The sequence below is a fragment of the Grampus griseus genome (genome assembly GCF_964374135.1).
Source record: "Grampus griseus genome assembly, chromosome: 1".
NCBI classification, from domain to species: domain Eukaryota; kingdom Metazoa; phylum Chordata; class Mammalia; order Artiodactyla; family Delphinidae; genus Grampus; species Grampus griseus.
In genome coordinates, this window is record NC_139017.1 from 68605981 (window position 1) to 68632564 (window position 26584).

Sequence of the window (26584 nt, forward strand, 5' to 3'; positions counted from 1 at the left end):
TGTCTTTTAGAGGCCAGGACCCAGGCTGGAAGTAGTCCTTTGATGCTGGTTGGTTAATAGTTGTGTTAGTCTGCTAGGGCTGCCATAACAAGATACGATAGAATGGGTGGCTTAAACGACAGAAATTTATTTTCTCAGTCTTGGAGACTGGAAGTCCAAGACCAAGATGTTAGCAGGTTTGGTTTCTCCCAAGGCCTCTCCTTGGCTTGAAGAGGGCTTCCTTCTCTTTGTGTCCTTCCATGGCTTTTTCTCTCTGTGTGTGCATTCCTGGTGTCTCTCCCTCTTCTTATAAGGATACCAGTCATATCGGATTAGGGCCATCTCAATGACCTCGTTTAACCTTAATTATCTCTTTGAAGACCCTATCTCCAAACACAGTCATATCCTGAGATATTGGGGGTTAGGATTTCAACATGTGAATTTAAAGGGGACAAATTCAATCCATAACAATACTTCATGAACAGTGGTGGAGGAGTGAGTGCCCTGGACAATCAATCTATGGATCCTGGAGAACTTCCAGTGTCCTTGAGGGGATGTCCTGCTGGGCCCATGTTTCCCAGAGCACAGCCAGGACATGCAACCAGGGGAGAGGGAAGGGGGAAGGTGTGGAAGGTTGTGCCAGTGTTTCCTGTCCTCCCAGTGTGATGGCTGCCCAGGCTGCTCCTGAGCGGTGGTACAGGAGTCTCACAGGAGGTACGAGGTCCATGGTGGTTTCCAGGTACCAGCTACATCCCAGAGCATCATGTGGCTAGGCAGTCGGTTTCCTCGTGATCCAGGCATTGCTCACGGTAGACCCTAAACGAGGGGGTTCTCTGTCTCTGGAGCCACTTCACCAGCACCGACATCCTTCTTCTTTGTCCCTGGCAAGGAGATCAGAACGAAGGTTACCCCTCCAAAGTTTGTACCTAAGGCCTCTGAATCCTGATGGTCCTAGTTCAAGATCACCTCAGGCAAGGAATAGCTCTCCTGGTTTTCCAAGACCCTGGAAAAGGAGATGCTTCAAGGACAGGAAGTTCTTCCTAATGTCTAGACTTTCTCTGCAATTAAGGCACGCATTTAGCTGTAGAAGGTATAGAAACTTAGAGCTGGGATGGACCCAGTTAAATGACTAGGCAGAAGCCACATGTCAGAGCCAAGGGTCAGCCTCCAGATGCCCTGGGTAGAGCCTTTCCACTATCCCCGGTAGTTGGATTCTCTCTACCCTTCTCAGTGTCCAAAGCTGCTCTTTTCTGAGCCTTGAAAACATTAGGCGAAGTGAAAGAAGTCAGTCACAAAGGATCACACAGTGCATGACTCCATTTACAGGATAGACTGTCCAGAAGAGACAGTCTAGGGACAGAAAGGAGATTAGTGGTTGCCTGGGGCTGGAAGGGAAAGGGGCACTAGGGAGTGATGGCTAAGGGGCTTGGGAATTTCCTTTAGGGGTAAAGAGGATGTTCTCAAATTGAGTGTGGCGAGGGATGAACAACTCTGTGACTGTAATAAAAACCATTGAGTCTTACACTTGAAATGCATGAATTACACGGTATGTGCAGTATAGTCCAATAAAGCTGTTAAAACAAAAAGCTGCTTGCTTCCTGGCTTCCACCTTCTTACCACAAATCCTGGGGGCTGTCTGAGGCAAAGGGCCAGGTCAGACCCTCTCAGGAGCAGACAGGGCCCTAGGTGGAGTGTGACCCCTGCTGCTCCCTCTTCCCTCCCTTGCCTGTGGAAAGAACATACAGGAGCCAGCCAGCCAGCCCAGCTGCATGCTCAGTGGCTGCGCCAAGACTCTTGCCTTTTAGGACACATCCACTGAAGTCTTATGCCTCCTTCTCCTTGCTGACCCACTTTCTCCATCCTGGGACCAGCCAGACAGCCTAGGATGGACATGTCCACGAAGCCCAGGTCAGCTGGGGTAGTTCTTTCAGGAGCTGGATGGAGAGCACAGAACCCAGCTTAACCTCTGAGTGTCCCCTTCCCTCTTCTCCTGGGGGAAGGAGGCCCTATCAGTCCCTGGCCAGAGAGGTGCTTCTCTCAGGAAGCCTTTCCTAGGATGATTGGCAAGAGGGAGTTGGGATTCATCTAGATTTTCACTCAACACACCTTTATTGATACCAGCTATGTTCCAGGAACCCTTGCTAGATGTCAGGGGGTGGTGACTCAGCCTTTATCTTTCAAGACCTGAGAACTCCGTAGGAGAGTGAGGGCAGTAAGTGCTGTGACTGAGATGAGCACTGGAGAGTCAAGGCAGGACAAAAACCCAGCCTGGGTGTGGGAGAGAAGGTCGGGAAGGCTTCCTGCAGGGGGCACACCTTGAAGATGGTGGAGGTGACAGCCAAATGAAGAAGGCGAGTTGGGTGGAAGTTATGGAAAATGTGTTCCAGACAGAAAGAGTAGAATGTGCAAATGCCTGCAGAGGCATGCAAGAGAGTAGCTCATTTGAAAACTGCTAAAGGAACTTCAGGTAGTTCAGTCTGACTGGAGACCAGAATATTAGATGGAGAGGGCCAAGAGATGACACGGGAGAGGGAAGCCTAAATAGGAGGCCGTCCAAACTTGGCCCTCCTTCCCAGAAGACCTACCTCCTCCAGCCACCCCTAGCCCCTGCAGGACTCCTACCTGAGCAGGGGCCCCAGTGCCAGGCAGAGAGACCAGCCAGGATCACAAGCAGCAAGACAGGCACCACCACCAGTAGCACATCTTTGTAGGAGGCCATCCCTGGAGCTGGACATAGAGGGGGCAGGGTCACAGGTGGACTGGAGGCTTCACAATCCCTCAACCACTGATCCCCAGCCCTCGGCATACCTGCCTGGTGATGGCAGCTCTCCCAGGGGGTGACTGTGGCCAAGTCCCAGCTGACAGGGTTTGAGACAATGCAGGAATAGGCCACACCTTTGTCACCTGGTCCCAGTGACACACTCAGCACCTGTCCGTCCATGAAGAGGCCGCCTGGCTTGATATCAAGGTCAATGGTTCCCTCCCGTCGCCAGCTATAGGTTATGTCGCTGATGTTGGGAGCCCAACAGGACAGGAACACTTGGCAGGTCTTGGGGGGCTGAGCATCCCCTGATACAGCAGTGAACACTTGCACCACGGGCCTGGGCACTGCACCTGAGCAAGGACAGCAGAACCAGTGTGGGTTTTAGGGATGCTGAGCGGGGCCCATAGCTCCAGCTCTGGGATCCATGCAGGGCTAGGTGCCACCTCTGACTAGGCCACTCTGGCTCTAAAGCCTCATCAGTCTCCCATTGCCCACAGGACAGAAGCTGAATTTCTAAGTCTGGTATTCAAAATCCTTCATTAAATGGTTGATGTCAACCTCTCCAGCTGTACCTCCTGCTGACCCTCTCCACCCATCTTAATTAATTTCCTGTTCTCCCAAACGTGTCATGCTTCATATCTTTCATGTGGCTCAGCTGTACACATATGCTTTTCTCGTCTCACCCTCCTAGAAAACTCCTACTCATCCTCCAAGGCCCAGCTTGGACACACTCCTTACTGCTCTGATTATGAAGCCTTCTCTGATATTCCAGGTACGGCTCTGAGCCCTCTGAGAACTCTCTGTATCCCTTGTCATCAAATTTCCCCGATACATGATACATCAGTCAGAGAGACAATAAACGTTTGTTAAGGTAGGCACAAAAACAACAAACACATTCCTGGACTTTTGGAGATTTTGGAGTTTGGTGAAGAAGACGTACTAACAAGTGATTATGAATAACTAAGAAAATTATCACAAGGATGCAAAATTCTGTGAAGGAGCGGGCCAGGGGGTAGGGGCTCTACCTTTTTGTCTCCATAACCCTTGCTCTCAAGGTGCTCAGCTACCTGGGCCATCGGACAAATTGGTGTCCTGGCATCCCAGGCCATGGCTGCCCCTTCCTACATCGGTTGATGAGTAGATCACGAGTCTCATGGTGAAGGGGGCCGGCGGGAGAGCATTCTGGCAACAGTGGGAGGGCTCAGTCTCTGAGAGCATTCCAAAGTTAAGCTGAGTCAAACCTCATGAATGCCAGCTCGATCTGGTGGGATTTGTGATATGAAAAAAGAAAAGATTTGCTGGGCGCCCTAATAGTATAAACAAAGATTACAGGGGAGGGAGATATTTACACTACTTCAGAGGACAAGCTGCTTCCAAACACGATCAGGCACAGTAGAAACACCCATTGACATTTCTAGTAACTGATCTGCTAATTCAAATCATTCTTATCTATTGTCAAAGCAGAGCTCCTAAGGACGGCTGCCTGGCAGCTTTGTGCAATTAGTTCTAATCACGCTACGTATTTGGAAGCAATAAAACAGCAATTTCAGCATTCAGATGCTGAGAACAAGGCATTTTAGAGCTTAGTGGTGTGGGTGCTGCCTGTATTATCCCATTCAACGTCCTCATTTCACATATGTGGCAGCTGAGACCCAGAACGGGGGAGAGCCTCCCTGGCTGCCTGGATGGCTGTGAAGGCTGTTCACTGTGCAAGGGCGCTGGGCTCAGGGGGTAACAGGTGAGGGCGGGATGCTGAATTCCAGCCAGCACTCTGCTTGCCAACATGGTGCAACATGGATCAGGGTCGTGTGCATCGAAAAGGACACACATTTAATTGTACACTGGCAGCCCGTGTGGCTCACCTAAGTGATGAGCCAGTGATCTTCCTCTAGGTGTGGGAGGGTCTCTCTCTTTCCAGTTTGCTACTGCCTTTCTCTCCCTCAGTGTTTCGCTCTGCCCAGCTATCACCTCTACTCTCCATTCTTAAATTTGGACCTTTTCCTCCCCTTTTTCTATCTCAATTTCTGAGGTTTTACTGAAATAGGGGTCACTGACATATCTTTTCCAAGCCACTAGATACATGAATAGGAGCTCAAAGGCCATTTTATCTTTACCAGCAGAAATACGGTGGCCGTGGTAGAAGTGTAGGTGGTGATGGTGGTGCAGGTGATGGTGGAGGTGGTGGAGGTGGAGGTGGTGATGGTGGTGCAGGTGATGGTGGGGGTGGTGGAGGTGGAGGTGGTGATGGTGGTGCAGGTGATGGTGGAGGTGGTGGAGGTGGAGGTGGTGATGGTGGTGCAGGTGATGGAGGGCATGGTGGTGGTGGTTGTGGAGGTGCTGGTTGTGACAGAGGTGGAGGTGAAGTTGCTGGAAAGAAAGACCCATCCAGCCTCCAGTGAATTCAGTCACCGCAGCTGAGGTGCTGAGAGCAGCTCTATGAATGACCCTAACACACCTACGCAGAACAGAGGATCACCTCAGCTGAGCCCTGCAAAGTCAGACTTGTGAGAAACAAAAATATTTGTTGTTTTTAACCAGTAAGTTTGGGGATGGTTTATTTTGCAATAACAAATAACAGAGAATACCCATGAATGATGTAAATTTAAAATCTCTCAATACATCTAAAAGAGCTCTTTTAAGAAATATGACATAAAAATTCTATACTTTAGGGGGCTTCCCTGGTGGCGCAGTGGTTGGGAGTCCGCCTGCTGATGCGGGGGATGCAGGTTCGTGCCCCGGTCCGGGAGGATCCCACGTGCCGTGGAGCGGCTGGGCCCGTGGGCCATGGCCGCTGAGCCTGCGCGTCTGGAGCCTGTGTTCCGCAACGGGAGAGGCCACAACAGTGAGAGGCCCGCGTACCGCAAAAAAAAAAAAAAAAAAAAAAAAAAAAAAAAAAAAATCTATACTTTAGTTAAAATGAATTTTTAAATTAAAAACATTGTGTATCCTTATTTTTCTTTTTGGTGGTGCATAAAATAATGGCACGTCTTATAACCTGTTATCTTAGAATTGATGATGCCTAGGCCAGCCTCTATCCCAGATGCTTTCTCAAATGCCACTGATTTTACGTTTATTGGGATTTTCATGGTAATATTACTATACTGGTTTTACAAGTGAGAAAGGTCAATGTCAGGGAGTAAGTATTGTGTCCAAGGCCACTGAGATAAGAAAAGACCAAGCTAGAGTTCAGACCAGGACAATAGGGCGGAAAAGCCTGGCTGCCCCAGCCAGAAGCTCACCTGCGAGAACCCGAGGAGTTTTCTTACCTGTGCCTGTGGGGAAGCAGCTGTTCCCTGAATCAGCCATGAGGTCAGAGGCCAGAGGTTTCTAGACCCCAGTTCTCCCCAGTTTCCAGGACCCAGGATGCCTTTCCGGAGCTTTGTGGGAGGAGGTGGGGCAGAGAGCCTGAGTCAGGTGCACTCACCATACACCTTGAGCTGCAGGGTCTGGGTCCAGGCTCGACCTTCCTTGTCCACCAGCAGCACGGAGAAGTTGCCGCTGTCTCCAGACTTCAGTGGCCGCAGCTCCAAGCTGAGGTTGCTGTGCAGCTGGGCTCGGCCCAGGAAGCGGGAGTGGTACAGCGTCTCCAGAGACCCCCGGAAGAACGTGGCCAGGAGCTCCTCTGAAGGCCAGAGGGATCTCCAGATGGCCTCTCGGATTTGGAAGCCGGGAGGGTGCTCTGCCACCAGCAGCGCGGAGCCCCCCACCTGGCCCTGAACTTGGGCACCGGTTACAATGAAGGGAAGTAGTGCTGAAAGGACAGAACCCCATCACTCTGCCTGCCCCAAACGTCCTCATCTCTCTCCTGCGTGCAGCTGAGCTGCTGCGGAGCAAGTGAGGGCCCTTCTCTCCACACTCCCTCCACCCAAGCTGAGAGCGCACTGCGCCAGGGACTGGGAATAAAACAGTGAGGAAGGGAATCCAGTCCCTGTGCTCATGGAGCTCAGACTCTTAAGACAGCAATTTACCATGGTGGCAAAAATGGGTGCCCCGGGAGAACACAGGTAGGCTGATAGGGTGACCTTGCCAGGCCTTGAGGGACTCAGAGAAGAAAAGGTTAAGCTGAGACCGGAAAGAGAAATGGGAATCAGCCAGGTCACGCAGAGGGCGGCCTGGAGTGGGGATGGGGAAGTGTTAGAGACGAAGTGGGCAGCACACACAAAGGCCCGGACGGTGAGAGAGCTCGGTGCACTGTGGGGAACCGAAAGTAGTTCTCTGCAGAGGGAGTAAGAAATAGCACTGCAGAGTCTGTGGGAGCCCGATCCTGCAGGGCCCTAAAAGCAACTTTGGAGTTTGGCCTTTATCCTTAGAGCGATGGGGGGGCCTTGGATAGTCTTTAAGTAAGAGAGTGACGTGATTAGATCCATGGTTAGAAAGACAACTCCAGCAGCGGTGTGCAGGCTGCACGGGAGGTGGGGCAAGACTGAGGCTGCCTCTATTAATCCCAAGGAGAGTGGGGTTGTACTGGTACTGGAGGTACTATGGAAACTTGTACTGAGGAAGTGAGCAGATGAGACAGGCAGAAGTGGGAGGAATGGAGAGATTATTGTGTGTAGTCTGTGGGGTCTGGTAACAGATTAGATCTGGGGAGTGAGGGAGCCAGGAGTCAAGGATGGCTCCCAGGTCCTTGGGACCCACTGGATGCCATTCTCTGTGATCCAGAACAGGAGGAGAAACAGAATGGGGGTGAGATGTCAAGAGGCTGTTTTGCTGGGAACATAGTCAGTGTGACTTGTGTGGGTGACACTTCTGCTTGAAGTGCCCCTCTGACTCCTCTGCTGACTGATTTCTGCTCCTCCTTGAAGCATTACTGCCTCCCCTGGCCTCTGCCATCTGTCACTGCAGGTTACAAACTCTGTGTTCCCACAGCGGGCTGGGATCACCACTACTAACGCTCCTATCCCTCTATTGTGACCACTTGTTTATGAGTCCCATGAGACTGTGAGTTCCTCTTCTCATGTTTGTACTTCCTGTGCCCAACACAGTTTAGGAGTGGGATGTAGGAGAAGCTCGGAAGATATACTGAATGCATGACGAAATTGGCTGAGGACTTCCCTCGTACCCAGCACAGTGGTGGGCGCGAGGGTTCAGAGCAGAATAAAAGCAGATGGAGAACACACCCAAGTGCTGGGAGTTTAGTTAGGGAGCCGTGTTCTGGATGATCACTCAGCCAGACGCTGGTAGCTCCAGTCTCCTGTCCGTCTCACTGCCCTGCCAGCCCCAGTCGTCTCAGTCCTAACTGGGGATGGCTTCAGGGTTAAGGCACAGTGGAGACGTCACATAAAGAGAGCATAGCACTGGATGTCAATCCAGACTCCTGCTCTATCCTGCCCTGGCTCTGCCTCTAACAAGCTGTGCAACCTTCAGCATACCTCTTCCCTCTAAAGGCTTCCGTTGTCCCATTCGTAAAGCAGGGGCGTGCATTCAACCAGTGGTACACATCTCTTTTACCACTCAGAAAAATTCTTTTTGCTTCCCATGTCCACGGGTTTGAAAGATTTGTGAACCAAACAGATTCCCTCTTTTTGGCAGGATTTCCTTCACATGTTTAAAAAAGTTGAAATCTGCAGACTTTTGGAGCCAGGAACTCAGGTGGGGACATCAGACAAAATCATCTTGAAGTCCCTGTGAGCTTCTGACACAAACAAAAGTGTCTGAGTACTTGCCACACCCCATGGCTCCCATCCCCTGGCCTAGCAGCGCTGGCCCTTGTCATACTGACCACTTGTTAACCAAGGGAGGGAAGTCAGGCATCGGACAGGATGGGGGGCGGTGGTGTCGCCCAGTGTTGAAGAGACCTGATTTGTCTCTTCTGACATCACACCGCTATCGACCACCCCAAGTCCACAGGCAATATATTAACTTGCTTTTGTCTCTCATCCCTCCTGAATGTCCACTTCCACAGACCTGCAGGGAGGAGTCTCAGCTCTCCCACAGGCTGTTGGAAAGACATCCTCAGATTGTAAGGGCCCTGCCCTCCCCTGCTCTCCCCAGACCACATTTAGAATTTGCATGCGTTAACACTGCCAGACCCTCACATTCTCACGACCATCTCTTTCAAAACCAATGGGGGGCTTCCCTGGTGGCGCAGTGGTTGGGAGTCCGCCTGCCAGTGCAGGGGGCGCGGGTTCGTGCTCCGGTCCGGGAGGATCCCACGTGCCGCAGAGCGACTGGGCCCGTGGGCCATGGCCGCTGAGCCTGCGCGTCTGGAGCCTGTGCTCCGCAACGGGAGAGGCCACAACAGTGAGAGGCCCGCGTACCGCAAAAACAAACAAACAAAAAAACAAAAAAACCCAACAATGGTACCACCAGCCTCAGTTTTAACCTCCCTGGGCCACAAAACAGCTTGTGTCTCAGGGACGTGGAGGCTCCTTGTGCTGCCATCCTTCTACCCAGGATCCTGCATCTCTTTGCCTCTGCCTAGCGTTTAAGGTTGCCCAAGAACTTGCTTCAGTCTTCCCTACCCCTCCACAGCTCCTGGGTTCTCACTCGGGTTGGGGAGAGGATCCTGCCCGGATGTCTGGGGAAGGGACTTCAGCTCTCTGAGGCCAGGCCACCCACCTGCCCCACTTACCTTCCCAGAGAAGCAGACTCCACAGGGACCACACGGCCATACTCCGGAGAGGCAGGCAAAGTCGCTCGACAGCCAAATCCAGGACATCCCAGGTCAAGTGGATGCATGGAAGGAGCTGTGGTCCTTCTGGAAAGTCCCATGGTTAGAAGGAGGAATGTTGACTCAGAACAGGACGCCCTGAAAGTGAAAATATCCAGAGGAAAGTGGAAGTTGGCCTCGGGTCCAGCTGGGCTCTTTCAGGAGCTGATTCTTGTAAGTCAGCCTCTTTCAAATGCCTATGGTTGGCCAATGCAGACGGCAAGTCCCCCCCGCACAAGCCCACATCCTCCTCGCTGACTCCCGCCAGGCATCCCCGCATCCCACTCTGCCCGGCTGCCCCCTGCCTTTCCTGTTGTCACCACAGAGAACCCTCTTAACTGCGATTCCCATCATCACCTCTCTGCTTAAAATTCTTCCGCAGCCTCCCACCGCCCTCAGGATAAAGACTAAACTCTTGGCTAGCGTACAAGGTTCTCCTAAGTCCAACCCCAGCCTGCTTCTCCAGCCTGCCGTCCCACGTCCATTCCGCTCTCCAGCCACGCCAAGCCAGGACTGCCTCTTCTCAGAACTGCCAACTCCACACTTCCGTTCGTTGTACTTGTTCCGTTCATCCTTCTGGATGTGGCCTGGCTATGCAGGCTATGCAGCTGGCTGGACTCCCGTTCCAGGCTTCCTGACCACAGGCAGCCTGAGGAAGCTTCCTTTCTGGGTGCCCAGGGCCTGCCCGTTCCTGTCATAACTCTTAGCACGCTGTTTCGCAACAGTTTTCTCATCTCCACAGACTGCTTGTTGCCGAGGTCTCATATTCATTTCTGTGCACCCCTCGGTGCTGGGCGTGTCATGGACGCTTAATGGACATTTGTTAAACCGGGGTGTGAGTTCTAGAGATTGCTGCCTATTTTGCTTCCTGGAAGCCCTACAACTCTCCTCTGAGAAGATCTGATTATCACCCTGTTAGAGATGGGGGAGGTTGAAAACCAGAGTGAGGTTAGCACCTTTCGGAGGTCACAGAGAAGCAGAGCTATGAGCTGGGCTTCAGCCTTCCAAGCGTGGTCCCTTTTGCCAGTCGCTCCATCCTAACTCCGCTTCTCTTCTCACTTGCGGCGGTAACTTGGTTTCTTTAGTCAGGGAAGGCTTTGAGAGAAGATAAGGAAAATCTCCGAGCTTCCTGAGTGTGGCTTGTGGTATCTAGTCCTGCAGAGCTTCTGACCTGTCGGTCAAACTGAACGCTCTGCTCTGGACCCAGCTGGGAACGAGGCAGACGTGGTGGCACGTGGGCAGGAGGATTCCAGAACAGGGTTCCTGCCCTCCAGTTACTCACCACCAAATTGTAGGAACAAGATATGCCCGGGAAGGGAAGGCCCACAACAGACAGACACGGCTCTGTGCAAAAGAGCAGCACAGGGCTTCCCTGGTGGCGCAGTGGTTGAGAGTCCGCCTGCCGATGCAGGGGACACAGGTTCGTGCCCTGGGTCTGGGAAGATCCCACATGCTGCGGAGCGGCTGGACCCGTGAGCCACAACTACTGAGCCTGCACGTCCAGAGCCTGTGCTCCGCAGCAAGAGAGGCCGCGATAGTGAGAGGCCCGCGCACCGCGATGAAGAGTGGCCCCCGCTTGCCACAACTAGAGAAAACCCTCGCACAGAAACAAAGACCCAACACAGCCAAAAATAAATAAATAAATTTATTAAAAAAAAAAAAAAGCAGCACAGACAGTCCACGCTGCAAGAGGGCATGGGAAGAGGTCTCTGTGGATGTGGGCAGGGGACACTTCCTTAAAAGGTGGAATTTGAGCTGCATCTTGAAGATAGACGTGATTTGGATAGGCTTAGAAAACAGGGAGGGCCAGAGGTTGGGGGTGGGCTCTGAGCATGAGGGGAAAGCTTGGCAGTGGGGAGGTCCCGTGTGGGCTCCAGAGACAGTGAAGGAGCAGAGGGAGGGATCCTTTAGGGCTGTCTTGGGTAAAATGGAAAGGGACGCTGGGGGTCACATTATGGGGTCCTTGAGTACTGAGTTAAGTTTAGGCTTTTACTCTGGAGGCCAGCCACTCTCACCCGTGCTGAAAACTTGGATTCTCAGGGATTCTGGTTCAGTAGGGCTGGGCTGGGGCTCAGGAACCTGTAGTTTTAACAAACACTGCACTCCAGGTGATTCTGAGCTAGTGAATGGAGGGAGGGCTCTGAGAAACACTGCTTGGAGGGAGGGGGCTGCTGTCCATTTGGGGCTAACTTGCTAGTGGGAGGACAGCGTGCAGGGCTGATTGGGGGAGAAAAAAGAGGCAGGGAGGTCTGGGTAGCAACTATTGTGATTGTCCTGACTGGAGTAGAAAAGAACTCTCTAGAGAGAAAGGGGCAGAGCTGGAGTTGTGACAGAACTCGGACACCACCCGCCTATGGGACACAGAGGCCAAGGGAGAGGACTGATCTGTGACTCCACTGTCAATTCCATCATCCATGTGTCAGCTATTTATTGAGCATCTACTTACATGTCAGGTGCTGGGGACACAAAGATGAAAGGCACAGCCTCTGCCCTCAAGGAGTCTGCAGTTTAGATGAGAAGACAGACGTGTAACCCAGTAATTACAATCAGTGTGGTCAGAGCAATGCCAGCTGCGTGCATGGGATGCTATGGGAGCCCGAGGGTGGATGGGTGGGAACCAGCTGGGGGGCTAGGAGGCCAGGTGGGCCTCATGGAGTGGGTAGTGTTTGAGGTGAGCCTTAGGATATAAACAGATGAGGGTGAGGGTAGGACTTAAGAACTCAAGCTCTGGGGTCAAGCTTCTTGGGTTCAGGTCTTGGCTGTGAAACCTTGAGCAAAGTGGCTGCTCTGTGTTTGGCATCTTCATTCACGAAATGGGGATTAATAACAGTATCTACCTTTTCGTGGTGCCGTAAGGGTGAAACCACTTAAAATAGGGTCTGGTGCATAGTCAGGTCAAATAAAGGATGTGGCCCACCATCCAGTTCTACAAGTTACTGGCTACTGCAGTTGCTGACCTACAACACACCTTGAAAGGAATTCAGGGTGACAGTCAAGATGAGCCATTCTGTGCTCTGGGAAAACAGGCAGAACAGACCCTCAGATATTTTATGAAGCCAATTTCTTGCATCTTCCCATACTTATAAAAGCACTAAAATCATTAACTAAGATAGCTGTGCCTCGTGACAAGCAGTAACCTTCTACCAAAATGTGTGCTTAATTGCACGTACTCTTTCTCCAAAATCACGTATATGCTGACCTCCCCCTCTACCTCTTCAGAGCAGTTCCTCAGAGCTATCTGAGAGGCTGTCTCCCGGGCTCTAGTCCTCCGTAAGTCCCCAAATAAAAAGGAAACTCACGTTGTGCATTTTAATTTCAGTTGACAATCAGCTCTCAAAAAAATTAACCATTGTTACTAAGTGGCCAGAGAGAGGGAAGAAGGGAAAGCTGGGCAAATGCAGGTAAAGGAGTGTTGAGGTGCTAGCCGCCCTGCTTCAACTCTCTTCTCCAGTTCCTGAGGGTGGGGATCAGACCCCCTTCATTTCCGCACCCTGTATATCGCCAAGGACAGGATTTCCATGAGGTGGTACCCTTCAAGCATGTGTTGAAGTGGATTGAATGATTCTGAAATGTCAAGGCCAGGTCTGGGGTGGCCGTGGAATGCAGGAGTCTGGCTGGTGTGTGAATGCTGGCAATACGGATGCTGAGTTCCTTTGGAGGAGACAGTGGGCAGTCACACTCCCTCTCAGCAGAAGGAGTGGTCCATAGTGGTCCATCCAAGCAGCGAATGAGTTGCAATCTTCTATGCACCACCCCAGCCCTTTTCCTTTAGGGGAATTTCAGGGAGGCTGAGAAAGTGGGAAGGGGGAGGTTGGGTGAGGACCTGAAAGTATCCCACCCACCTCCCCCAAAAGAAAAACTTCCAGCAGCCCTGCGACAGCTGGAGAAGAATGGACTGATGGAGGCATAGGAAGGGTTAAGTCTGCGGTGGCAGGTACCCCCCCTTCCAGTGCTAATTACTGGTTCAGACCACATTAATAACCCAGCCACAGGGGGAGTGCATGGAGTAAATTAGCTAGTAAGTTCAAAGGGGCCACTCCCCACCTTCTTTAATTAAGAGAGAAGCTGGCAGCCGGGGCTGCGCTCAGCCTCCCTGGGGCCTTTCTGGGAAGCCGGGAGCCTCTGCCGCAGCCCAGGCAGGTGCAGTGGTAGCGCCATCTGCCAGGCAGCGTGGGCTGCACCTGCCATTAGCCCACCTGCGCTGTGGGCTGGGGTGGGGGTAGTGGGGGAGCAGGTGTAAAATGTGGCCAAACCAGCATCTGAGCTCAACCCTTAGCCCTGAGAGCAGCGTGGTGCAGAGATTCAGGGCTGGGTGGAATTTGATGGGGTGTGAAGGGTGGTCCAAGTGATGCCCTGTCCCTGTCCACTCACACTCGTCCTTGTTCCTTGGACTGGCCTGAGGGCAGAATGGGGCCTTGCTTCTCCTGGGATGGGGGGAAGTGGAGAAGGGAAAAGAAAAGGTGAGATGTTTGGAGAGAGAAGGGAGCTGGCAGAGAAGGAGGCAGAGGAACGGCGCCGGGCAGGAAGGAGGGGCCTTCAGCAGGCTTTTGGAAAGCAGGGGTGAGGGAAGAGGGCAGAGTGTTGCTGGAGGGTGGGTGGGCCTCTGGGTGCCACTTCCAGGGGGCTGTGCAGGATGGGGCTGAGGGAGCAGGTAGGCCCCCACCTGAGCCCTGTCTTTGTGTCTACCTTCACCGGCGCAGTTCCCATAGAGTGGACCAGCTGCCTGCACCATCTGCCAGCCGACACCATGCCAGCCCCAAAGGCTGCCCTGGGCAGGGGAGCCCATGTGCGCCCCTCCCTTGGCAGCCAGCTTGGGCAGTGGCGCTGCCATGTGGATGAAGACTGGGTTTGAGGCAGTGCATGCATGTGTGAAATGGAAGTACTTTACCTGCCCCAGAGGGCACTCTCATGTATGCACAGCCCCGAAGATAACTCCCTCTTCAGTATCTGTGCCCGGGGCACTTCTCTTGCCTCACCCTCATCTTGGCCCTGCTGGGAGTAGTTAGAGGGAATGGAACCTTCGATGGACCAGGGGCATGGTGCTCACAGTTGCAAGGGGGGAAACTGAGGAGAGGGGAAAAAGAAGGAGCCTATGAGATGGCTCGTGGGAGACTGGGTGGGAGGCATCTGAGGCTTTGGTAGGGTCTGCTTTTGAGGCAAAGACATACCTTCCCAGAGAGTCAAAGGAAGGCTGCACAAAAAAGAAACAAAGCCACAACTGTGTTGTGTTGAGGTAGAGAGCCGGAGGCTGGAAACTCATTTCTTCATTCACTCACTTGCCCAGCATTTGTTGGATTCCCATCTTGTGCACACTAATGTACCGAGCAAACGTTTATTGAACACCTAGCCTGTGTAAGCCCCATGAGATCAGGAACACATGCAGATGAGGACAGTGACCACGTTCCTGACCATGAAAGGAACAGTCACTATTCATCTGTACGTCACATGGGAGAGAATTCCGGAAACGAGTACAACATAGGCTCTTCACTCACAGAGAGTGGTGCGTGCTGAGTGAGCCGCCTTAGTGACGCTCCAGGTCTGCTGGGTGCAGCTCCTTCCGGCCGTGTAGACGGAGATATGATATGGGAAAGCCTGGGTCTTTCCCGTGCTGTGCACCTTGTCTGTACTCACCGTCATCACAGGTGATACAAAGATGAAGGACACAGAGCTGTTTAGTGGATGCTTATTTAAATAAAAAGGTAGGAGGTCTATTTCCTAGCCAAATTAAAAATAACAACCTGGAACTGAAAGAAATTCCAGTATGTGCAACCTGCCTGGTTCAGGAAAAGGCCATGCTCCATTTTTATTGTTTGTATCTAAATGGTGTAGCCACATACAAGGCAAAGATGGGGTGTCTAATGATATCTTACAAAGAAGCTGTCCGATGAACGGATCAGACCACAGTGCGGGCTGGTGCTCAGGTCCCTGACTACCCAAGAGAGCCACCAGAGGGCAGCCTTGAGGCTGCTGGCTGTCCTCTTACTCTCTACCTTAAGGGGGCAGCTCCAGGCTGCGTCTCCATCCTCATCCCAGCTAAGAAGTTCTTTCTTTTCTTCTTACTCTGTAAGTGATACGACCCCACAGAGCACAGGTCCCTAGATGAGGCACAGCCAACTCGCCTCTGCTGGATATGTGTCTGCATTTAGCTCTGACTTGGAGAGAAAAATAAGGTTTCATAGCTCAGAGCCTTGATCAAGTGTGGAGGCAGCTTGTGTGCATTCCTGTGGGGAGCAGCACAGTGGCAGGCTGGGCAATGTGGCATCCTTTTTCTGTGTCTGCAGGGTCTGGCCCTGGAGAACTGTGAGGGTCCCATCCTCCCTTGGCTGTGGCCCTTCCTCTCCTGCCCGCCAGCATCCTCTAGGAACAGAAGTAGCTGCCTGCTCTGAGGACTGGAGATGGGATTTGGGGCTGGGTGTGCTGATATCAGGCAAACCAGAGAGAGTCTGGGCTGAAGAGTGTGCGTTTCCTCTGAAAACTCTGTTTTCTCTATGTTCTTTTGGGGATTCTCTTTTCCTTTAATTTTCCTAGTAATTGTTCATTTTGGAAAATCCCAGCTCATTCTTTTATAAATTAAGGGTCTGAGGAGAGAGCAAAGTGTCTGAGAGACCAGGTCAGTGGTGTGTGAGAGTGTGTGTGTATGTGTGTGTGTGTGTAAGATAGGACTTCTCACCTTCCTGTGTTGAAGGACCTGTTTTTCTTTTTTATTTCCAATCCACTGTGGAGCTATACTTTGTAAATTATAATAAAAACACATTACCAAAAATAAATATTAAAAATTAAAAGAGAGGTACCAAATATGAGCCCTAATTTTTATGATTATATTAAACAAACATAAAATTACTCTGTCAGATTGCTATAAAACTTCCTAAATTTTTGCTTGCGATTGTTCTATTATCTTGCCTGGACTGGTAAATCTAATTCACAGACAGCACCCAGTCCATGGACCAGGCGTTGAGTTCTTGGGTGTAGGGCAGGGAGGAGGGAGGTATGAAAGCTCAGGAAGCAGGTGGCCTGTGGGGACGACTGGAGATGTTTTCACTTTTTAGAAGGGGGCGACTCATTTACAGAGGGCGTGGCGGGGGCTTAGGGTCGGGGGTGCTTCCTGATTGACCAGTGAAGACCCTGTGCTTCTAGATGGTGTGTGCCTCTCAGTCATCCTGGCAGAACCAAGGAGGCAAAGGGGAGGGGACCCTGGTGTATTCTGACTGTGGATTTTGACTGGTGATGACAGAGACAGGAGGATGAGGAAGACGAAGGGTTGGGTTGGGAGGAGGGAAGGGAGAAAACGGAGTAGAAGACAAGTGAGAAAAAAGGCTAGCATGGGTTGCCTTATCCACTGTCTTTACCCAGAGCAGAACCACAGGTAATTAAGCTCCCGAAGGCAAGTGGACTGATTAACTTCCATGACGTTTGTATTTTGGAGGTAGACCAGGCTTTTAGAACTTTCATGTAATAGATAGCTAGTGAGAAGCAGCCGCATAGCACAGGGAGATCAGCTCATGGTTTGTGACCACCTAGAGGGGTGGGATAGGGAGGGGGGGAGGGAGATGCAAGAGGGAGGGGATATGGGGATATATGTATACATATAGCTGATTCACTTTGTTATACAGCAGAAACTAACAACATTGTAAAGCAATTATACTCCAATAAAGATGATTAAAAAAAAAAACTTTCATGTACTTGCAAATCGCCTGGAGATCTTATTGAAATGCAGATTCTGATTCAGCAGATCTGGGCATCTGCATTTCTAATAAGCTCAAGGGGAAATGCAAGATGTTTGCAGCTCTGAGGGGCCAAGAGTGCTCTGAACAAGCAGACTTCTTGCTAGGGGAGGAGGGTACCAGAGTTGCTAACTCGGACCTCACTCCCCATGATTCCAGTGCAGAGGCCTGCAAGCTGGGGCCAGGGCCTCACAGGAGCAAACATATAAATCCTTCACTGAGCACTCTGGCTGTGGACTGGACTGGGACTCCCCTCCCTTCCCACCCCCTGCCCCGGCAACTCTACCCTTTCCTCGCCCTCTCATCTCCCTCATCAACAGTCAGGTCCACAGGGAGTCCATTCTCCTTGAATAAACCAGACCAAATTATCAGGCAGCCCAAATGATCACTACTGATGAATAATATGAAACAAATCGATACACCTTTATTAACAAATAGATTCTACAACCATGTATCTTTTTAAACGCGTAAGGGGTAACAGAGTTTTCTGATGTGCTCCACAAACGGGGCTTCTGGCTGCTGGGCTGGGGAACTGGAGGACCACAGAAGAGGCTGGGGTCCCCTGGTCTCCTGGGGAGCGCTGGGGGCTGCGGATGGCTGTGTGTCTTGGGGGAAGGAGATGCCATCACTAGCAGAGGACCCCCTTGCAGTCACCAATGGGATCTTGCTGGGTCCTGCTTCTTCTCTTCAGCCCCTTGGCTGGAACCTCACTGAGCTGAGGGCATCTCACCTCAGCGTAGATGACAGAAATGTCCTGTGGGAGAGTCAGGTCAGGGTGAGGAAGTAGATGTCACACAGAAAATGAGCAAAGAGCAGGGGTCCCATCTCACCGTTTCCCACCGGGCTGACTGGGCAGGCCTGGCTGTGGGGAAGAGCAGCAGTAAGGTTAGGGCACTGGGTTCACGGGGTGTCCCCTTCCCGCCTCCTCGTGGCACCTTCCTCCAGAGAGCACGGGCCAGCCAGGGTGGGGGGCTGCTCCCTCTTTTACTTCTCAGGGCTTCTCACCCTCAAGCTGAAAGCAGGTGGGCCTGGGAATCAGGAGACCCCAGCTGTGTGACCGGAGGCCAGTCACTTGGCCTCTGAATCTCAGCTGCTTCAACCAGGAAAGGGTGGTGGTGTTGACAGTGACTGCCTTGCAGGATTACGGTGTGAAGCAAGAGATAAGAAGATGCCCAAGATACTTCTAGAATAACTCCTCCATTAGACAGCCACTCTGCACCAGGCAACCATTTAGCTGTGAAAATTATATAGCTGATCTATCTAGTATACTGCTAACAGAACTATAATTCTGTATATCCAGTCTCACATCAGTCTTGCCAAGTAGGGGGTATTGATGCCTTCTCACAGTGGGAAGAGAAAACCGAGGCTCAGCGAGGTGAATAACTCTCCACAGTCACTTCCATAAGGAGTGGAACCGTAGGCAAATATTGAATCTTTGTGAACGTAAAGCATTCTCCCACTGATGAAAGATCCAGTCTCCCCTCTTCTATGCATCTTGGAACGTAACGGCTCTCCTTACTCTTGGTTTCAGATCCCTGCACCCACCCAACAGGGAAAGCCTGCTCAGAGCTTGAGCTGCAAGCACTGTCCCAGACCCCACCCCTGCCCCGCATCACGCCTTCACCCTTGTTGCCTGCTAGGATTAAAAGGATCACATTTTCTTATTTTCCTTATTTTGCTAATGAAAACCATGGAGTCTGAGGTTGGCTTCATTTTTCCTTTCTTATGTTTAAGTCCTCATTGTGACTCTTCTCAGGAAGGAACTGGACCCACGTGGGCTTTCCCATCTGCTTGGCAATGCTCTGGCCAGCAACCGGTCAGGTCCTGGGAGAAGTGCCCTGAGTCCAAGAGACTTCCTGGCTGTCCACTTTCCCTAGTGCCCTTTATGGGTGGGAGCAGAGTCCCTAGACTGACTCAGATCCATTTGACAGACCAGGAATTGAAATCTCAGCACAGGTGAGACATAAAACAAGCTCCCTATTTTTGAACACCTATTGCATACCAGACCATCTTTATGGATTCTAGAACCCAGGTTCTGTTCCTAGCCATTCATAATAATCTTACAAAGTAGGCATTATCTATACTTTATAGATTAGGCTGGGAGAGCTTAAATAACTTGCCCACAGGCACACAGTGAGTACATAGAATTAAGTTTTGAACTCAATTCTGACTGACTCCACATTCCACAGAACTCAATTCTGACTGACTCCCACATTCCTCTTATGATTCCACATTGCCTGTTTGTCTGTTAGAGAGTGGACTAGCCTTCCCCGTGCCTGCCATCTTGACTCTGGTATCTGTGGCCGGGGTTCATGGTCTTTATGGCTTCCTCTTAGAGCTGAGGCTGCCCTGTTTAGACTTACACTCAGGGTCAAAGACAAACTGTATCATTCTTTTTCTGTTTTTCCTTTGTTGCTCCACAATGCTCAGAAAAGGGCAAAAAAAAAAAAAAAATTCCTCCCTAGTTGGGATGGTAACAGTGGAGGTGTGGTGGAGATGATGTAGATGATGGTGATTATGGTGGACATAGTGCTGTTTGTGGTGATGGTGGTAGTGAAGGAGGAAATGATGGTGGTGGTGGTGAAGGTGGCCGTGGTCAGGGTGTTGTTGGTGGTCATGGTGATGTTGGTGGTCAGGGTGATGTTGGTGGTCAGGAGGATGATGGTGGTCAGGGTGATGACAGTTGTCATGGTGATGATGGTGGTAGTGATACCTCACCCTAGGCCCCAAACTTCCCCTTTACATTAGCAAAGATGTCAAGTTTGACCCGAGATCACTCACCTTTCACTCTCCTTTGGGATCATACGTACCACAGAGCAGATAACCCCTTCATCGTTCTCATTCTGGCAATGAACTGAAAGAAGGAGCGCAGCTGCAGCTTGAATAGGACCCACCTGCTCTCCCACCTCAAGACCTAGAAACACTTACGGAGGGAAGCTAATTAGGGGCTGTTATGGTGATAGATAACTGGCAGTGGGAAGCAGTTATTAATGTGGGATATCCATCTTGGTAGGAGGTGCCTGACCCCTGCAGCAGATTCTAGCAGCTTCCCCAGCCCTGACATTGTTTAAACTAGAGGTTGGCAATCTTTTTCTGTAAAAAAGGTAGTGAATATTTTAGGTTTTGCAAATACCTGGCTCTGTCGTGTGATAGCAGCCACACATGACACATGCACAACGCTCTTTACAAAAATACTTGGTGGACCAGACTTGACCCATGGTCAAATTTGCTAACCCTTGGTCTACACCTCCCTCTTGGGGGCTGGGATCCCTTCCTGCTTCCCTCTCCCACCACCAGCTCCATGCACTGGCCCCTTAAGCTCTCCCCAGAAGCCATCTGTTGCCTTCCCCAGATGACTCTGATTCCTGAGACTCGGGCTCATGAGGCCTTCTTTCTCATGACTCCCCTTAAGAGGCCTTTCTCTGCCTTTACGGACAGACACTGGTGCTACTGCAAGTCCTTACCATTGACATACAGTAGGTGTTCCTCTCCACCTGTGGCTGGGGGCAGATTCCGGGGTGGAAGGGGCCCTAGGAGATGCAAAGGCACAATTCACTGAACGCCCTCAGAGAGCAGAGTGGACAGCAGGGACAGAGAGGCTGAGAGAAAGAATGTCAGTTACCTTTAAAAATTGTATAAAATCACCTTTAAAAATTGTATAAAAAATTAAACTAAAAAAAAAAAGAATGCCAGCAGAGGTTGCTGGAGGTCTGAGGCTGGTTTGTTAATGAGGGTTAATTCACAGGTCTGGACACGGTTAACTTTTTTTTTTTTTTTGCGGTACGCGGGCCTCTCACTATTGTGGCCTCTCCCGTTGCGGAGCACAGGCTCCGGACGCGCAGGCTCAGCGACCATGGCTCACGGGCCCAGCCGCTCCGCGGCATGTGGGATCTTCCTGGACCAGGGCACGAACCCATGTCCCCTGCATCAGCAGGCGGACTCTCAACCACTGCGCCACCAGGGAAGCCCTGGACACGGTTAACTTTTATGGGATGTTTCCTTTGAAAAATACCCCAGAGGGGAGGATGGCTCCATGGGAATCACAAACTGGGAGGAAGCAGGGTCAGAAAGGATGGGTCACATCCTTGATTCGAAAGGGCTCAGACCCACCAGTCAGGCTGCTTTTCAGAAGGAGGAAAAGCTAATAACTTTGACAACATACCATGTGCCAGAAACAGGGCCAGGGAATTCAAATACAGCGTCTACTTAATAGCAAACCTCCTTACCCAGGGACAAGCACAGAGCTGGATGTCACAAAAGCCCCCCTACCTAAATCTTTGGTGTCCGATGTTCTTCACAACCACCTTGCAAAGGTTGATACTGTGATTTCCATGTTTTAGATGAGGCGACTGAGGTCGGGAGAGCTGACTTCTTCGAGGTCACGCAGAAAGTGGTGGAGACAGAACCTTAATCCAGTGTGTACACTTCTTCTCCACGAGCATGCTGCCTCTGTGAAAGCAGGCGTTTCCAGGACTTTAAAAATTAGCTCTTGGGATAGGAATTGGGTCACAGGTGGATGTTGGGTCACCTGGCTCATGCCTGGTGTCCAAGAAATATTCATTAGCTCTAACAGCAAGAAAGCATCAGAGTTGCCAGGTAGCACCTTGGGACATGGCTCCTCCTGTGAAACCAAGAGGGCGTTTGTGGAGACTCAGAGAGGCCTCTGATGCTCGTTTGTCAAGGCTGTGTTTCTGAGTCTCCATTCGCGAAGAGCTCTGTGACTTTGATGGAGCTGTGTTTTATGGGAGGTGTGACAGTGGGAAATGAGATGAACACTTTTAAGCAAACAACCAGCACTTGCACACTTAGGTAACTGCTACTTCGAAGGAGACCTCCTGTATGACCACATCCTTGTCCTAGTAATTCCATAATTGGTCAAAATGTCTTGAACCTTGCCTTCAGAGATACAGTCTGTGGAATATCTTCAGTGGTGGCACATTTGTGTTTGTTGAGGAATGGATATGCTGTCTGGAAATGGTTAAGGGTCTTCTAAAGCTGGGCATGAAGAAAAAAGCTGTTGGACTGTGTTTCTTGTGTGGCTATGGAATTGGGCCTGAAGGTGGTTTTCTGAGTGACATTCTAAGGAAGGATGTGTGCCCCTGAGCTTCTGAGATGATAGGCCCACCACCAGGAGTCTTATTTTCATGAGAGACAGGTTCCTTAACAAAATGGAGCCCAGGTGCTCCCAGACTGGCAGTAGGGGCGGGGTAGGGGAGTGGGAATGGGTGGGGAGGCAAAATCGCCACATGAAGAGGGACGCTCCTTTGTTCCCTGTGAAAGGCATCTTCCTCTTGAAGATCTTTCACCAGTGACTGTTCCTCCACCATCTTGTTTGGGCCTGGGAGGGAGATGGCTGTACTGTGTTGCTTTGCCTTTAACTCTCTGACCCAGAGGTGAGTGGGCAGAAACACCCATGCTATTGAGACCAGGCTGGTTTTATGACAGGTGCAGAGACGGTAGAATTCACAGACCTTCAGTTCATGGTCCCCTACTCCAGCTGCTTCCTCATCTAACTCTGGGCCTGGCTCCATCTTTCTTCCACTGCACAGGTATACCTTAAAGCAACTCTGGCCTGCCTTCAAGAAATCTAGACTCAAGACTAAAGGAAAGGAGAGATGAGAAGTTAGATGGACAAAGGCTGCTAAATTAAAAAGGGGAGAGGAAGTCGGAGCCTGGCTCAAGCCCTAACTGGGGTGCCTGGTGAGGTAGTGGGTCTAGGGCTGGGGAGAGATGCTTTCAGGTATCCTGGCTGATGGTCAGGGAAGACTACTTGGATTGCAGGACTGGGTGGTCTTCCTCAAAGAACAGTCTGGCTTAGCTCTCAGAACTCATCCCAAATTCCTTAACTGAGGGAGCTGCCAACTTGAAAAAGCAAATCTAGCCGGAGGTCTATGAGAACAATTACTTTTGCCCTTGGCAAGTGGAAAATAAAAATATTGCCCCCAGGGAGGAAGAAGCAGGTGGATTTGAAGCCCTAGGAATAAACCGGCACCAGATAGCTTTGGCGCTGGGAGCCATTCCCTTCAACATAGTCCCAGGCAAACAAGGGGTAGAATAAACTTGTAGCCACCAAAGGTGATTGCTTTGAAAGCCAACATTCGTGCTTAATTATCATGACCGTGACAGGAAGAAGAGGAGAGTCAGGGATTTCAAAACCAATAGGTGACCTAGAAATGCCATTTATCTGATTATTTTCACTTATTTCTCTCTATAGAATTCTCTCCCTATAGAATTTCTCTCATCTGAATTTTAGCTAAACTTTTGGCCTTTCGCTGCTGTGGCCTCTCCCGTTGTGGAGCACAGGCTCCGGACGCGCAGGCTCAGCGGCCATGGCTCACGGGCCCAGCTGCTCTGCGGCATGCGGGGTCTTCCCGGACCGGGGCACGAACCCGTGTCCCCTGCATCGGCAGGCGGACTCTCAACCACTGCGCCACCAGGGAAGCCCTTAGCTAAACTTTTTATGACTCTGATCAGAGGAATTACAGAATGGATAACAGGAGCAAAGGCAGTTTGGGAACCTGCCGGGGTGATGCGCTCAGAACAGAATGAGAATGTACTGAGCACCCACTCAGTGCCAGGCTAATACATCAGGTATGAGACAGATGTCGCCTCACTACCTCAGACCTTACAGCATCCCAAGAGGGAGACATTTAGTGAAACCTGAAAGAAGCTGGCCCAAGGTTACTGAATTAGCAAATAGCAGTGCTGGGACCGGGCTATTCCCCAGTGCTCTCCACCACACTTCCTTCCTGATGAGTTGACAGCCATGGACTCTCACCCAGGGCACACCACGGCACAGAAGTGTGTATGCGTGAGCATGCACGTGCACTGGAGTTCTCACGTCTTCTTTCTCCTCCACTAAGCAGACCGGAGCTCTGCTGACTTTAACGAGAGAACTGGAGGCCTTGGGTTTGTTCAGTATATTCACAGCCACAGACTGTCTTCCAAATGTGAAGGACGTTGATCTACACCTCGTTTGGCTTGTAAGAAATCCTGTTTGTGCCTTCATTCATGCCCCAGTGGGCAGGAGTGTGTCTGTGCGCTCTCTGGGTGATTGGGCGTGTGAGACGCTGTGTCTGTGTGTGTGAGCTCTGGAAGCTGTAAGTGTCCCTCCTGGGGCCCCTTTGTATGACGTGTGAAGAAAAGTCCCTCCTCTTCCCAATACCCAGAAGTACGCGGTTGGTCCTGTCAGCCTCTGGCTTTCCAATGGCTGGGCTGTACCTGGCATAGGGATTGGGCAATCGAGAAAGCCAGAAAGAGTTACTGACCGGTTTTTCTCTGGGGTCTGAAATACCCTAGAAATGCAGCAGCAACGACCATCATGCCAAGCAGGCTTGCAGGCAGCCAGGGAACCAGCCAGTTGTTGCTAGTGGGGACAGAGAAGACCCGAGGACCTGGGGGGTGAGTAGGGGTGACCATGAGCGTTGAGGATGAAATTAACAAACGCACCCCAGACTGGCACAGGAGAGGCAGAGTGGTTGGCATTAGTGGGAACCCCCTGGCCTGACGGAGCCTTGCCAGTGGGAATGAGGGGCGGATCAAAGGATGTCCACATGGATGGGCAATTCCATGGAAGACCATGTGGCCCTCCCTCCACGGTGCCCCTCGCTCTCTGTGGACTTCACTGTTTCCCTGCCGGGTTCAGTGGACAGGTGCTCCAAGCGGGGTCCATGCTCAGTCAGTTATGCAGTGCCTGCTCTGTACCCAGCATGGCGGGAGGAACACAGAGGAGTGAGATCTGACCCTGGCCAGCTTGCTGGGGCTCACAGCCCAGTTGGGGGACAAGACCTACCATCCACGGAGAGTGTCTCAGGCTCGCTTGTCTCTTTGGAGACGCTGTTCTCAGCCTCGCAGGCGTAGTCCCCAGCATCCTGCTCTGACATCACCGGGAAGAGGAAGGAGACGGCTCCACCATGGAGCCACGTGGTTCCGCAGGGTGTCCCCATTGAAGTAGAATGAGGATCGGAGGGGAGGAGCTCCACAACTTGGCTGGTGGGTCTCAAGGTGAGCAGAGGACGGGACACAGGAACCGGGGCAGCACACAGTTGGAAGGGTCAGCAGGACCCCCCGGGCTCCTCCCTTAGGGACTCCTCCCCACATTCCCAGGGGGCCCCACTGCCCAGGCCCCTGGGGAGGGTCTCCCCGTCCTCCCCTCACCCTGACCTCCAGCTGGGGACTCTGTTTCTGGACCCAGCCACCCTCAAGGGCCGCCTCGCACCAGTAAAGCCCGGAGTCTCCCTCCTCGGCTGCTGGGATGCAGAGTTCTGGGTGGAGGCCCCTGTCCTGCAGGGTGTGGCCCCCCTTGTGCAAGGAGAAGAGGAGCTGCCAGGCTGACCTCTGGCTCCCCTCATGGGGGAGTGGGCTCTGGGCTCCCCCCACGGAGCTCACGAGAGGGGTGGGCTCTCAGCACAGGAGGCAGGAACAGCTCTGGGAAGAGGCAGCCCGCAGCTCAAGAGGGGAGTCCTGGACATCGAGGCCCCTGGAGTCTGAGGTGAGGTCTGAGCTTCGGCACATCCCGGGCCCTGCCCTGTGCCTGTGGGAAGTGCTGTCACTGTCTCCCAGCACCTGGCCTCTCATCCCACACACCAGCTCTGAACCGACTCCCACAGCCCTGAGCCCCTCTGGGGTCCCAGAAGGCCAGAGACAGAAGGGCCTTAAAGGTCACCTAGTGCCCAGAGGAGAAGGGTCTGGCTCAGGGTCTCAAGGGGGGCAGCATCAGGGCTGGTTCTTCCCTTTCCCCACAGGGCATCTTCCCCCCTTCACTGGCTCCAGACATGCCCCATGGGGGGGGCAGGGCATGTGGACAGCATCCTGGACACCTCAGGGCCCTGCAGATTGGCCCAGCATCAGGGGAAGCCAGAGAGAGGGGCACTGCCCAGAGCGCTGCTGACCTGTAAGACCAGACCCCTGAGCAGCACCCTTCCCGCTCCCCCCAGTCCCCCAAGTTGTGACTCACCTTGGACTTGAACCATGACAGTCCTTGAGGTTCGTCTGCCCCACATATTGCACATATGTCACCTGTCCAGTGCAGCTGTACCGGCCACTGCTGTTCACTGTTGCTGTTCCCGTGGACAGAATCTGGCTGTCCTTAGAGAGATGGAGGAATTTCCGTCCCTGTAGAATTTCGCCTGGGACAGTGCTGCGTTCCTCCTTCCCCAGCAGCGCAGAGTCAGGATATCCCCTTCAAACACGGGGTCTGGCTGCACTTGGAGGCTGAGCCAGGCTGTGAGACACAGGAGCAGGGTCACCCTGGAGCTGCAGTCCATTTTCTCCCGCTGTCCCGCAGCCTAATGCATCCCGCAGCCTAATGCCTCCCACAGCCCTCCCTGGGATGAAGGCTCCTGGTCAGCTCCTTCACAGCTGTCACTGTCTCCCAGGCCTTCACGCCAGCCCACGGCAGGGCTTCTGCTTCCCTGCACCCCTCCTTCCTCTCTCTTTCCTCTGCCCTTCTCCTCTATTCCCCCCTCC

At 52.0% G+C, this 26584-nt stretch overlaps 2 protein-coding genes across 3 annotated transcripts; both read right to left on the minus strand.

Moving 5' to 3' along the window:
- SLAMF8 (SLAM family member 8) lies at nucleotides 1–9876 on the minus strand. Of its 2 annotated transcripts, XM_082665291.1 has the most exons (7): nucleotides 9824–9876; nucleotides 9318–9494; nucleotides 6168–6494; nucleotides 2788–3093; nucleotides 2602–2706; nucleotides 1778–1913; nucleotides 1–860 (listed from the first exon to the last, which is right to left on the minus strand). In XM_082665291.1, exons 2-7 carry the CDS (start codon nucleotides 9355–9357, stop codon nucleotides 830–832), a joined length of 945 nt encoding a protein of 314 aa, XP_082521417.1. In that variant the 5' UTR covers nucleotides 9358–9494; nucleotides 9824–9876; the 3' UTR covers nucleotides 1–829. The 2 variants fall into 2 exon arrangements, with proteins under 2 accessions (XP_082521417.1, XP_082521418.1); XM_082665292.1 differs by lacking the exon at nucleotides 1778–1913.
- A 7855-nt stretch (nucleotides 9877–17731) lies between these two features.
- On the minus strand, nucleotides 17732–26382 carry FCRL6 (Fc receptor like 6; the record flags this gene model as incomplete). The annotated part of the gene is given in 10 exon segments (XM_082657645.1): nucleotides 17732–17870; nucleotides 19898–19970; nucleotides 20581–20646; nucleotides 24385–24510; nucleotides 24909–25033; nucleotides 25035–25105; nucleotides 25274–25380; nucleotides 26073–26112; nucleotides 26114–26223; nucleotides 26226–26382. Coding segments are annotated over 10 exon segments (903 nt in total). The 3' UTR covers nucleotides 17732–17842.
- Nucleotides 26383–26584: the final 202 nt, after the last annotated feature.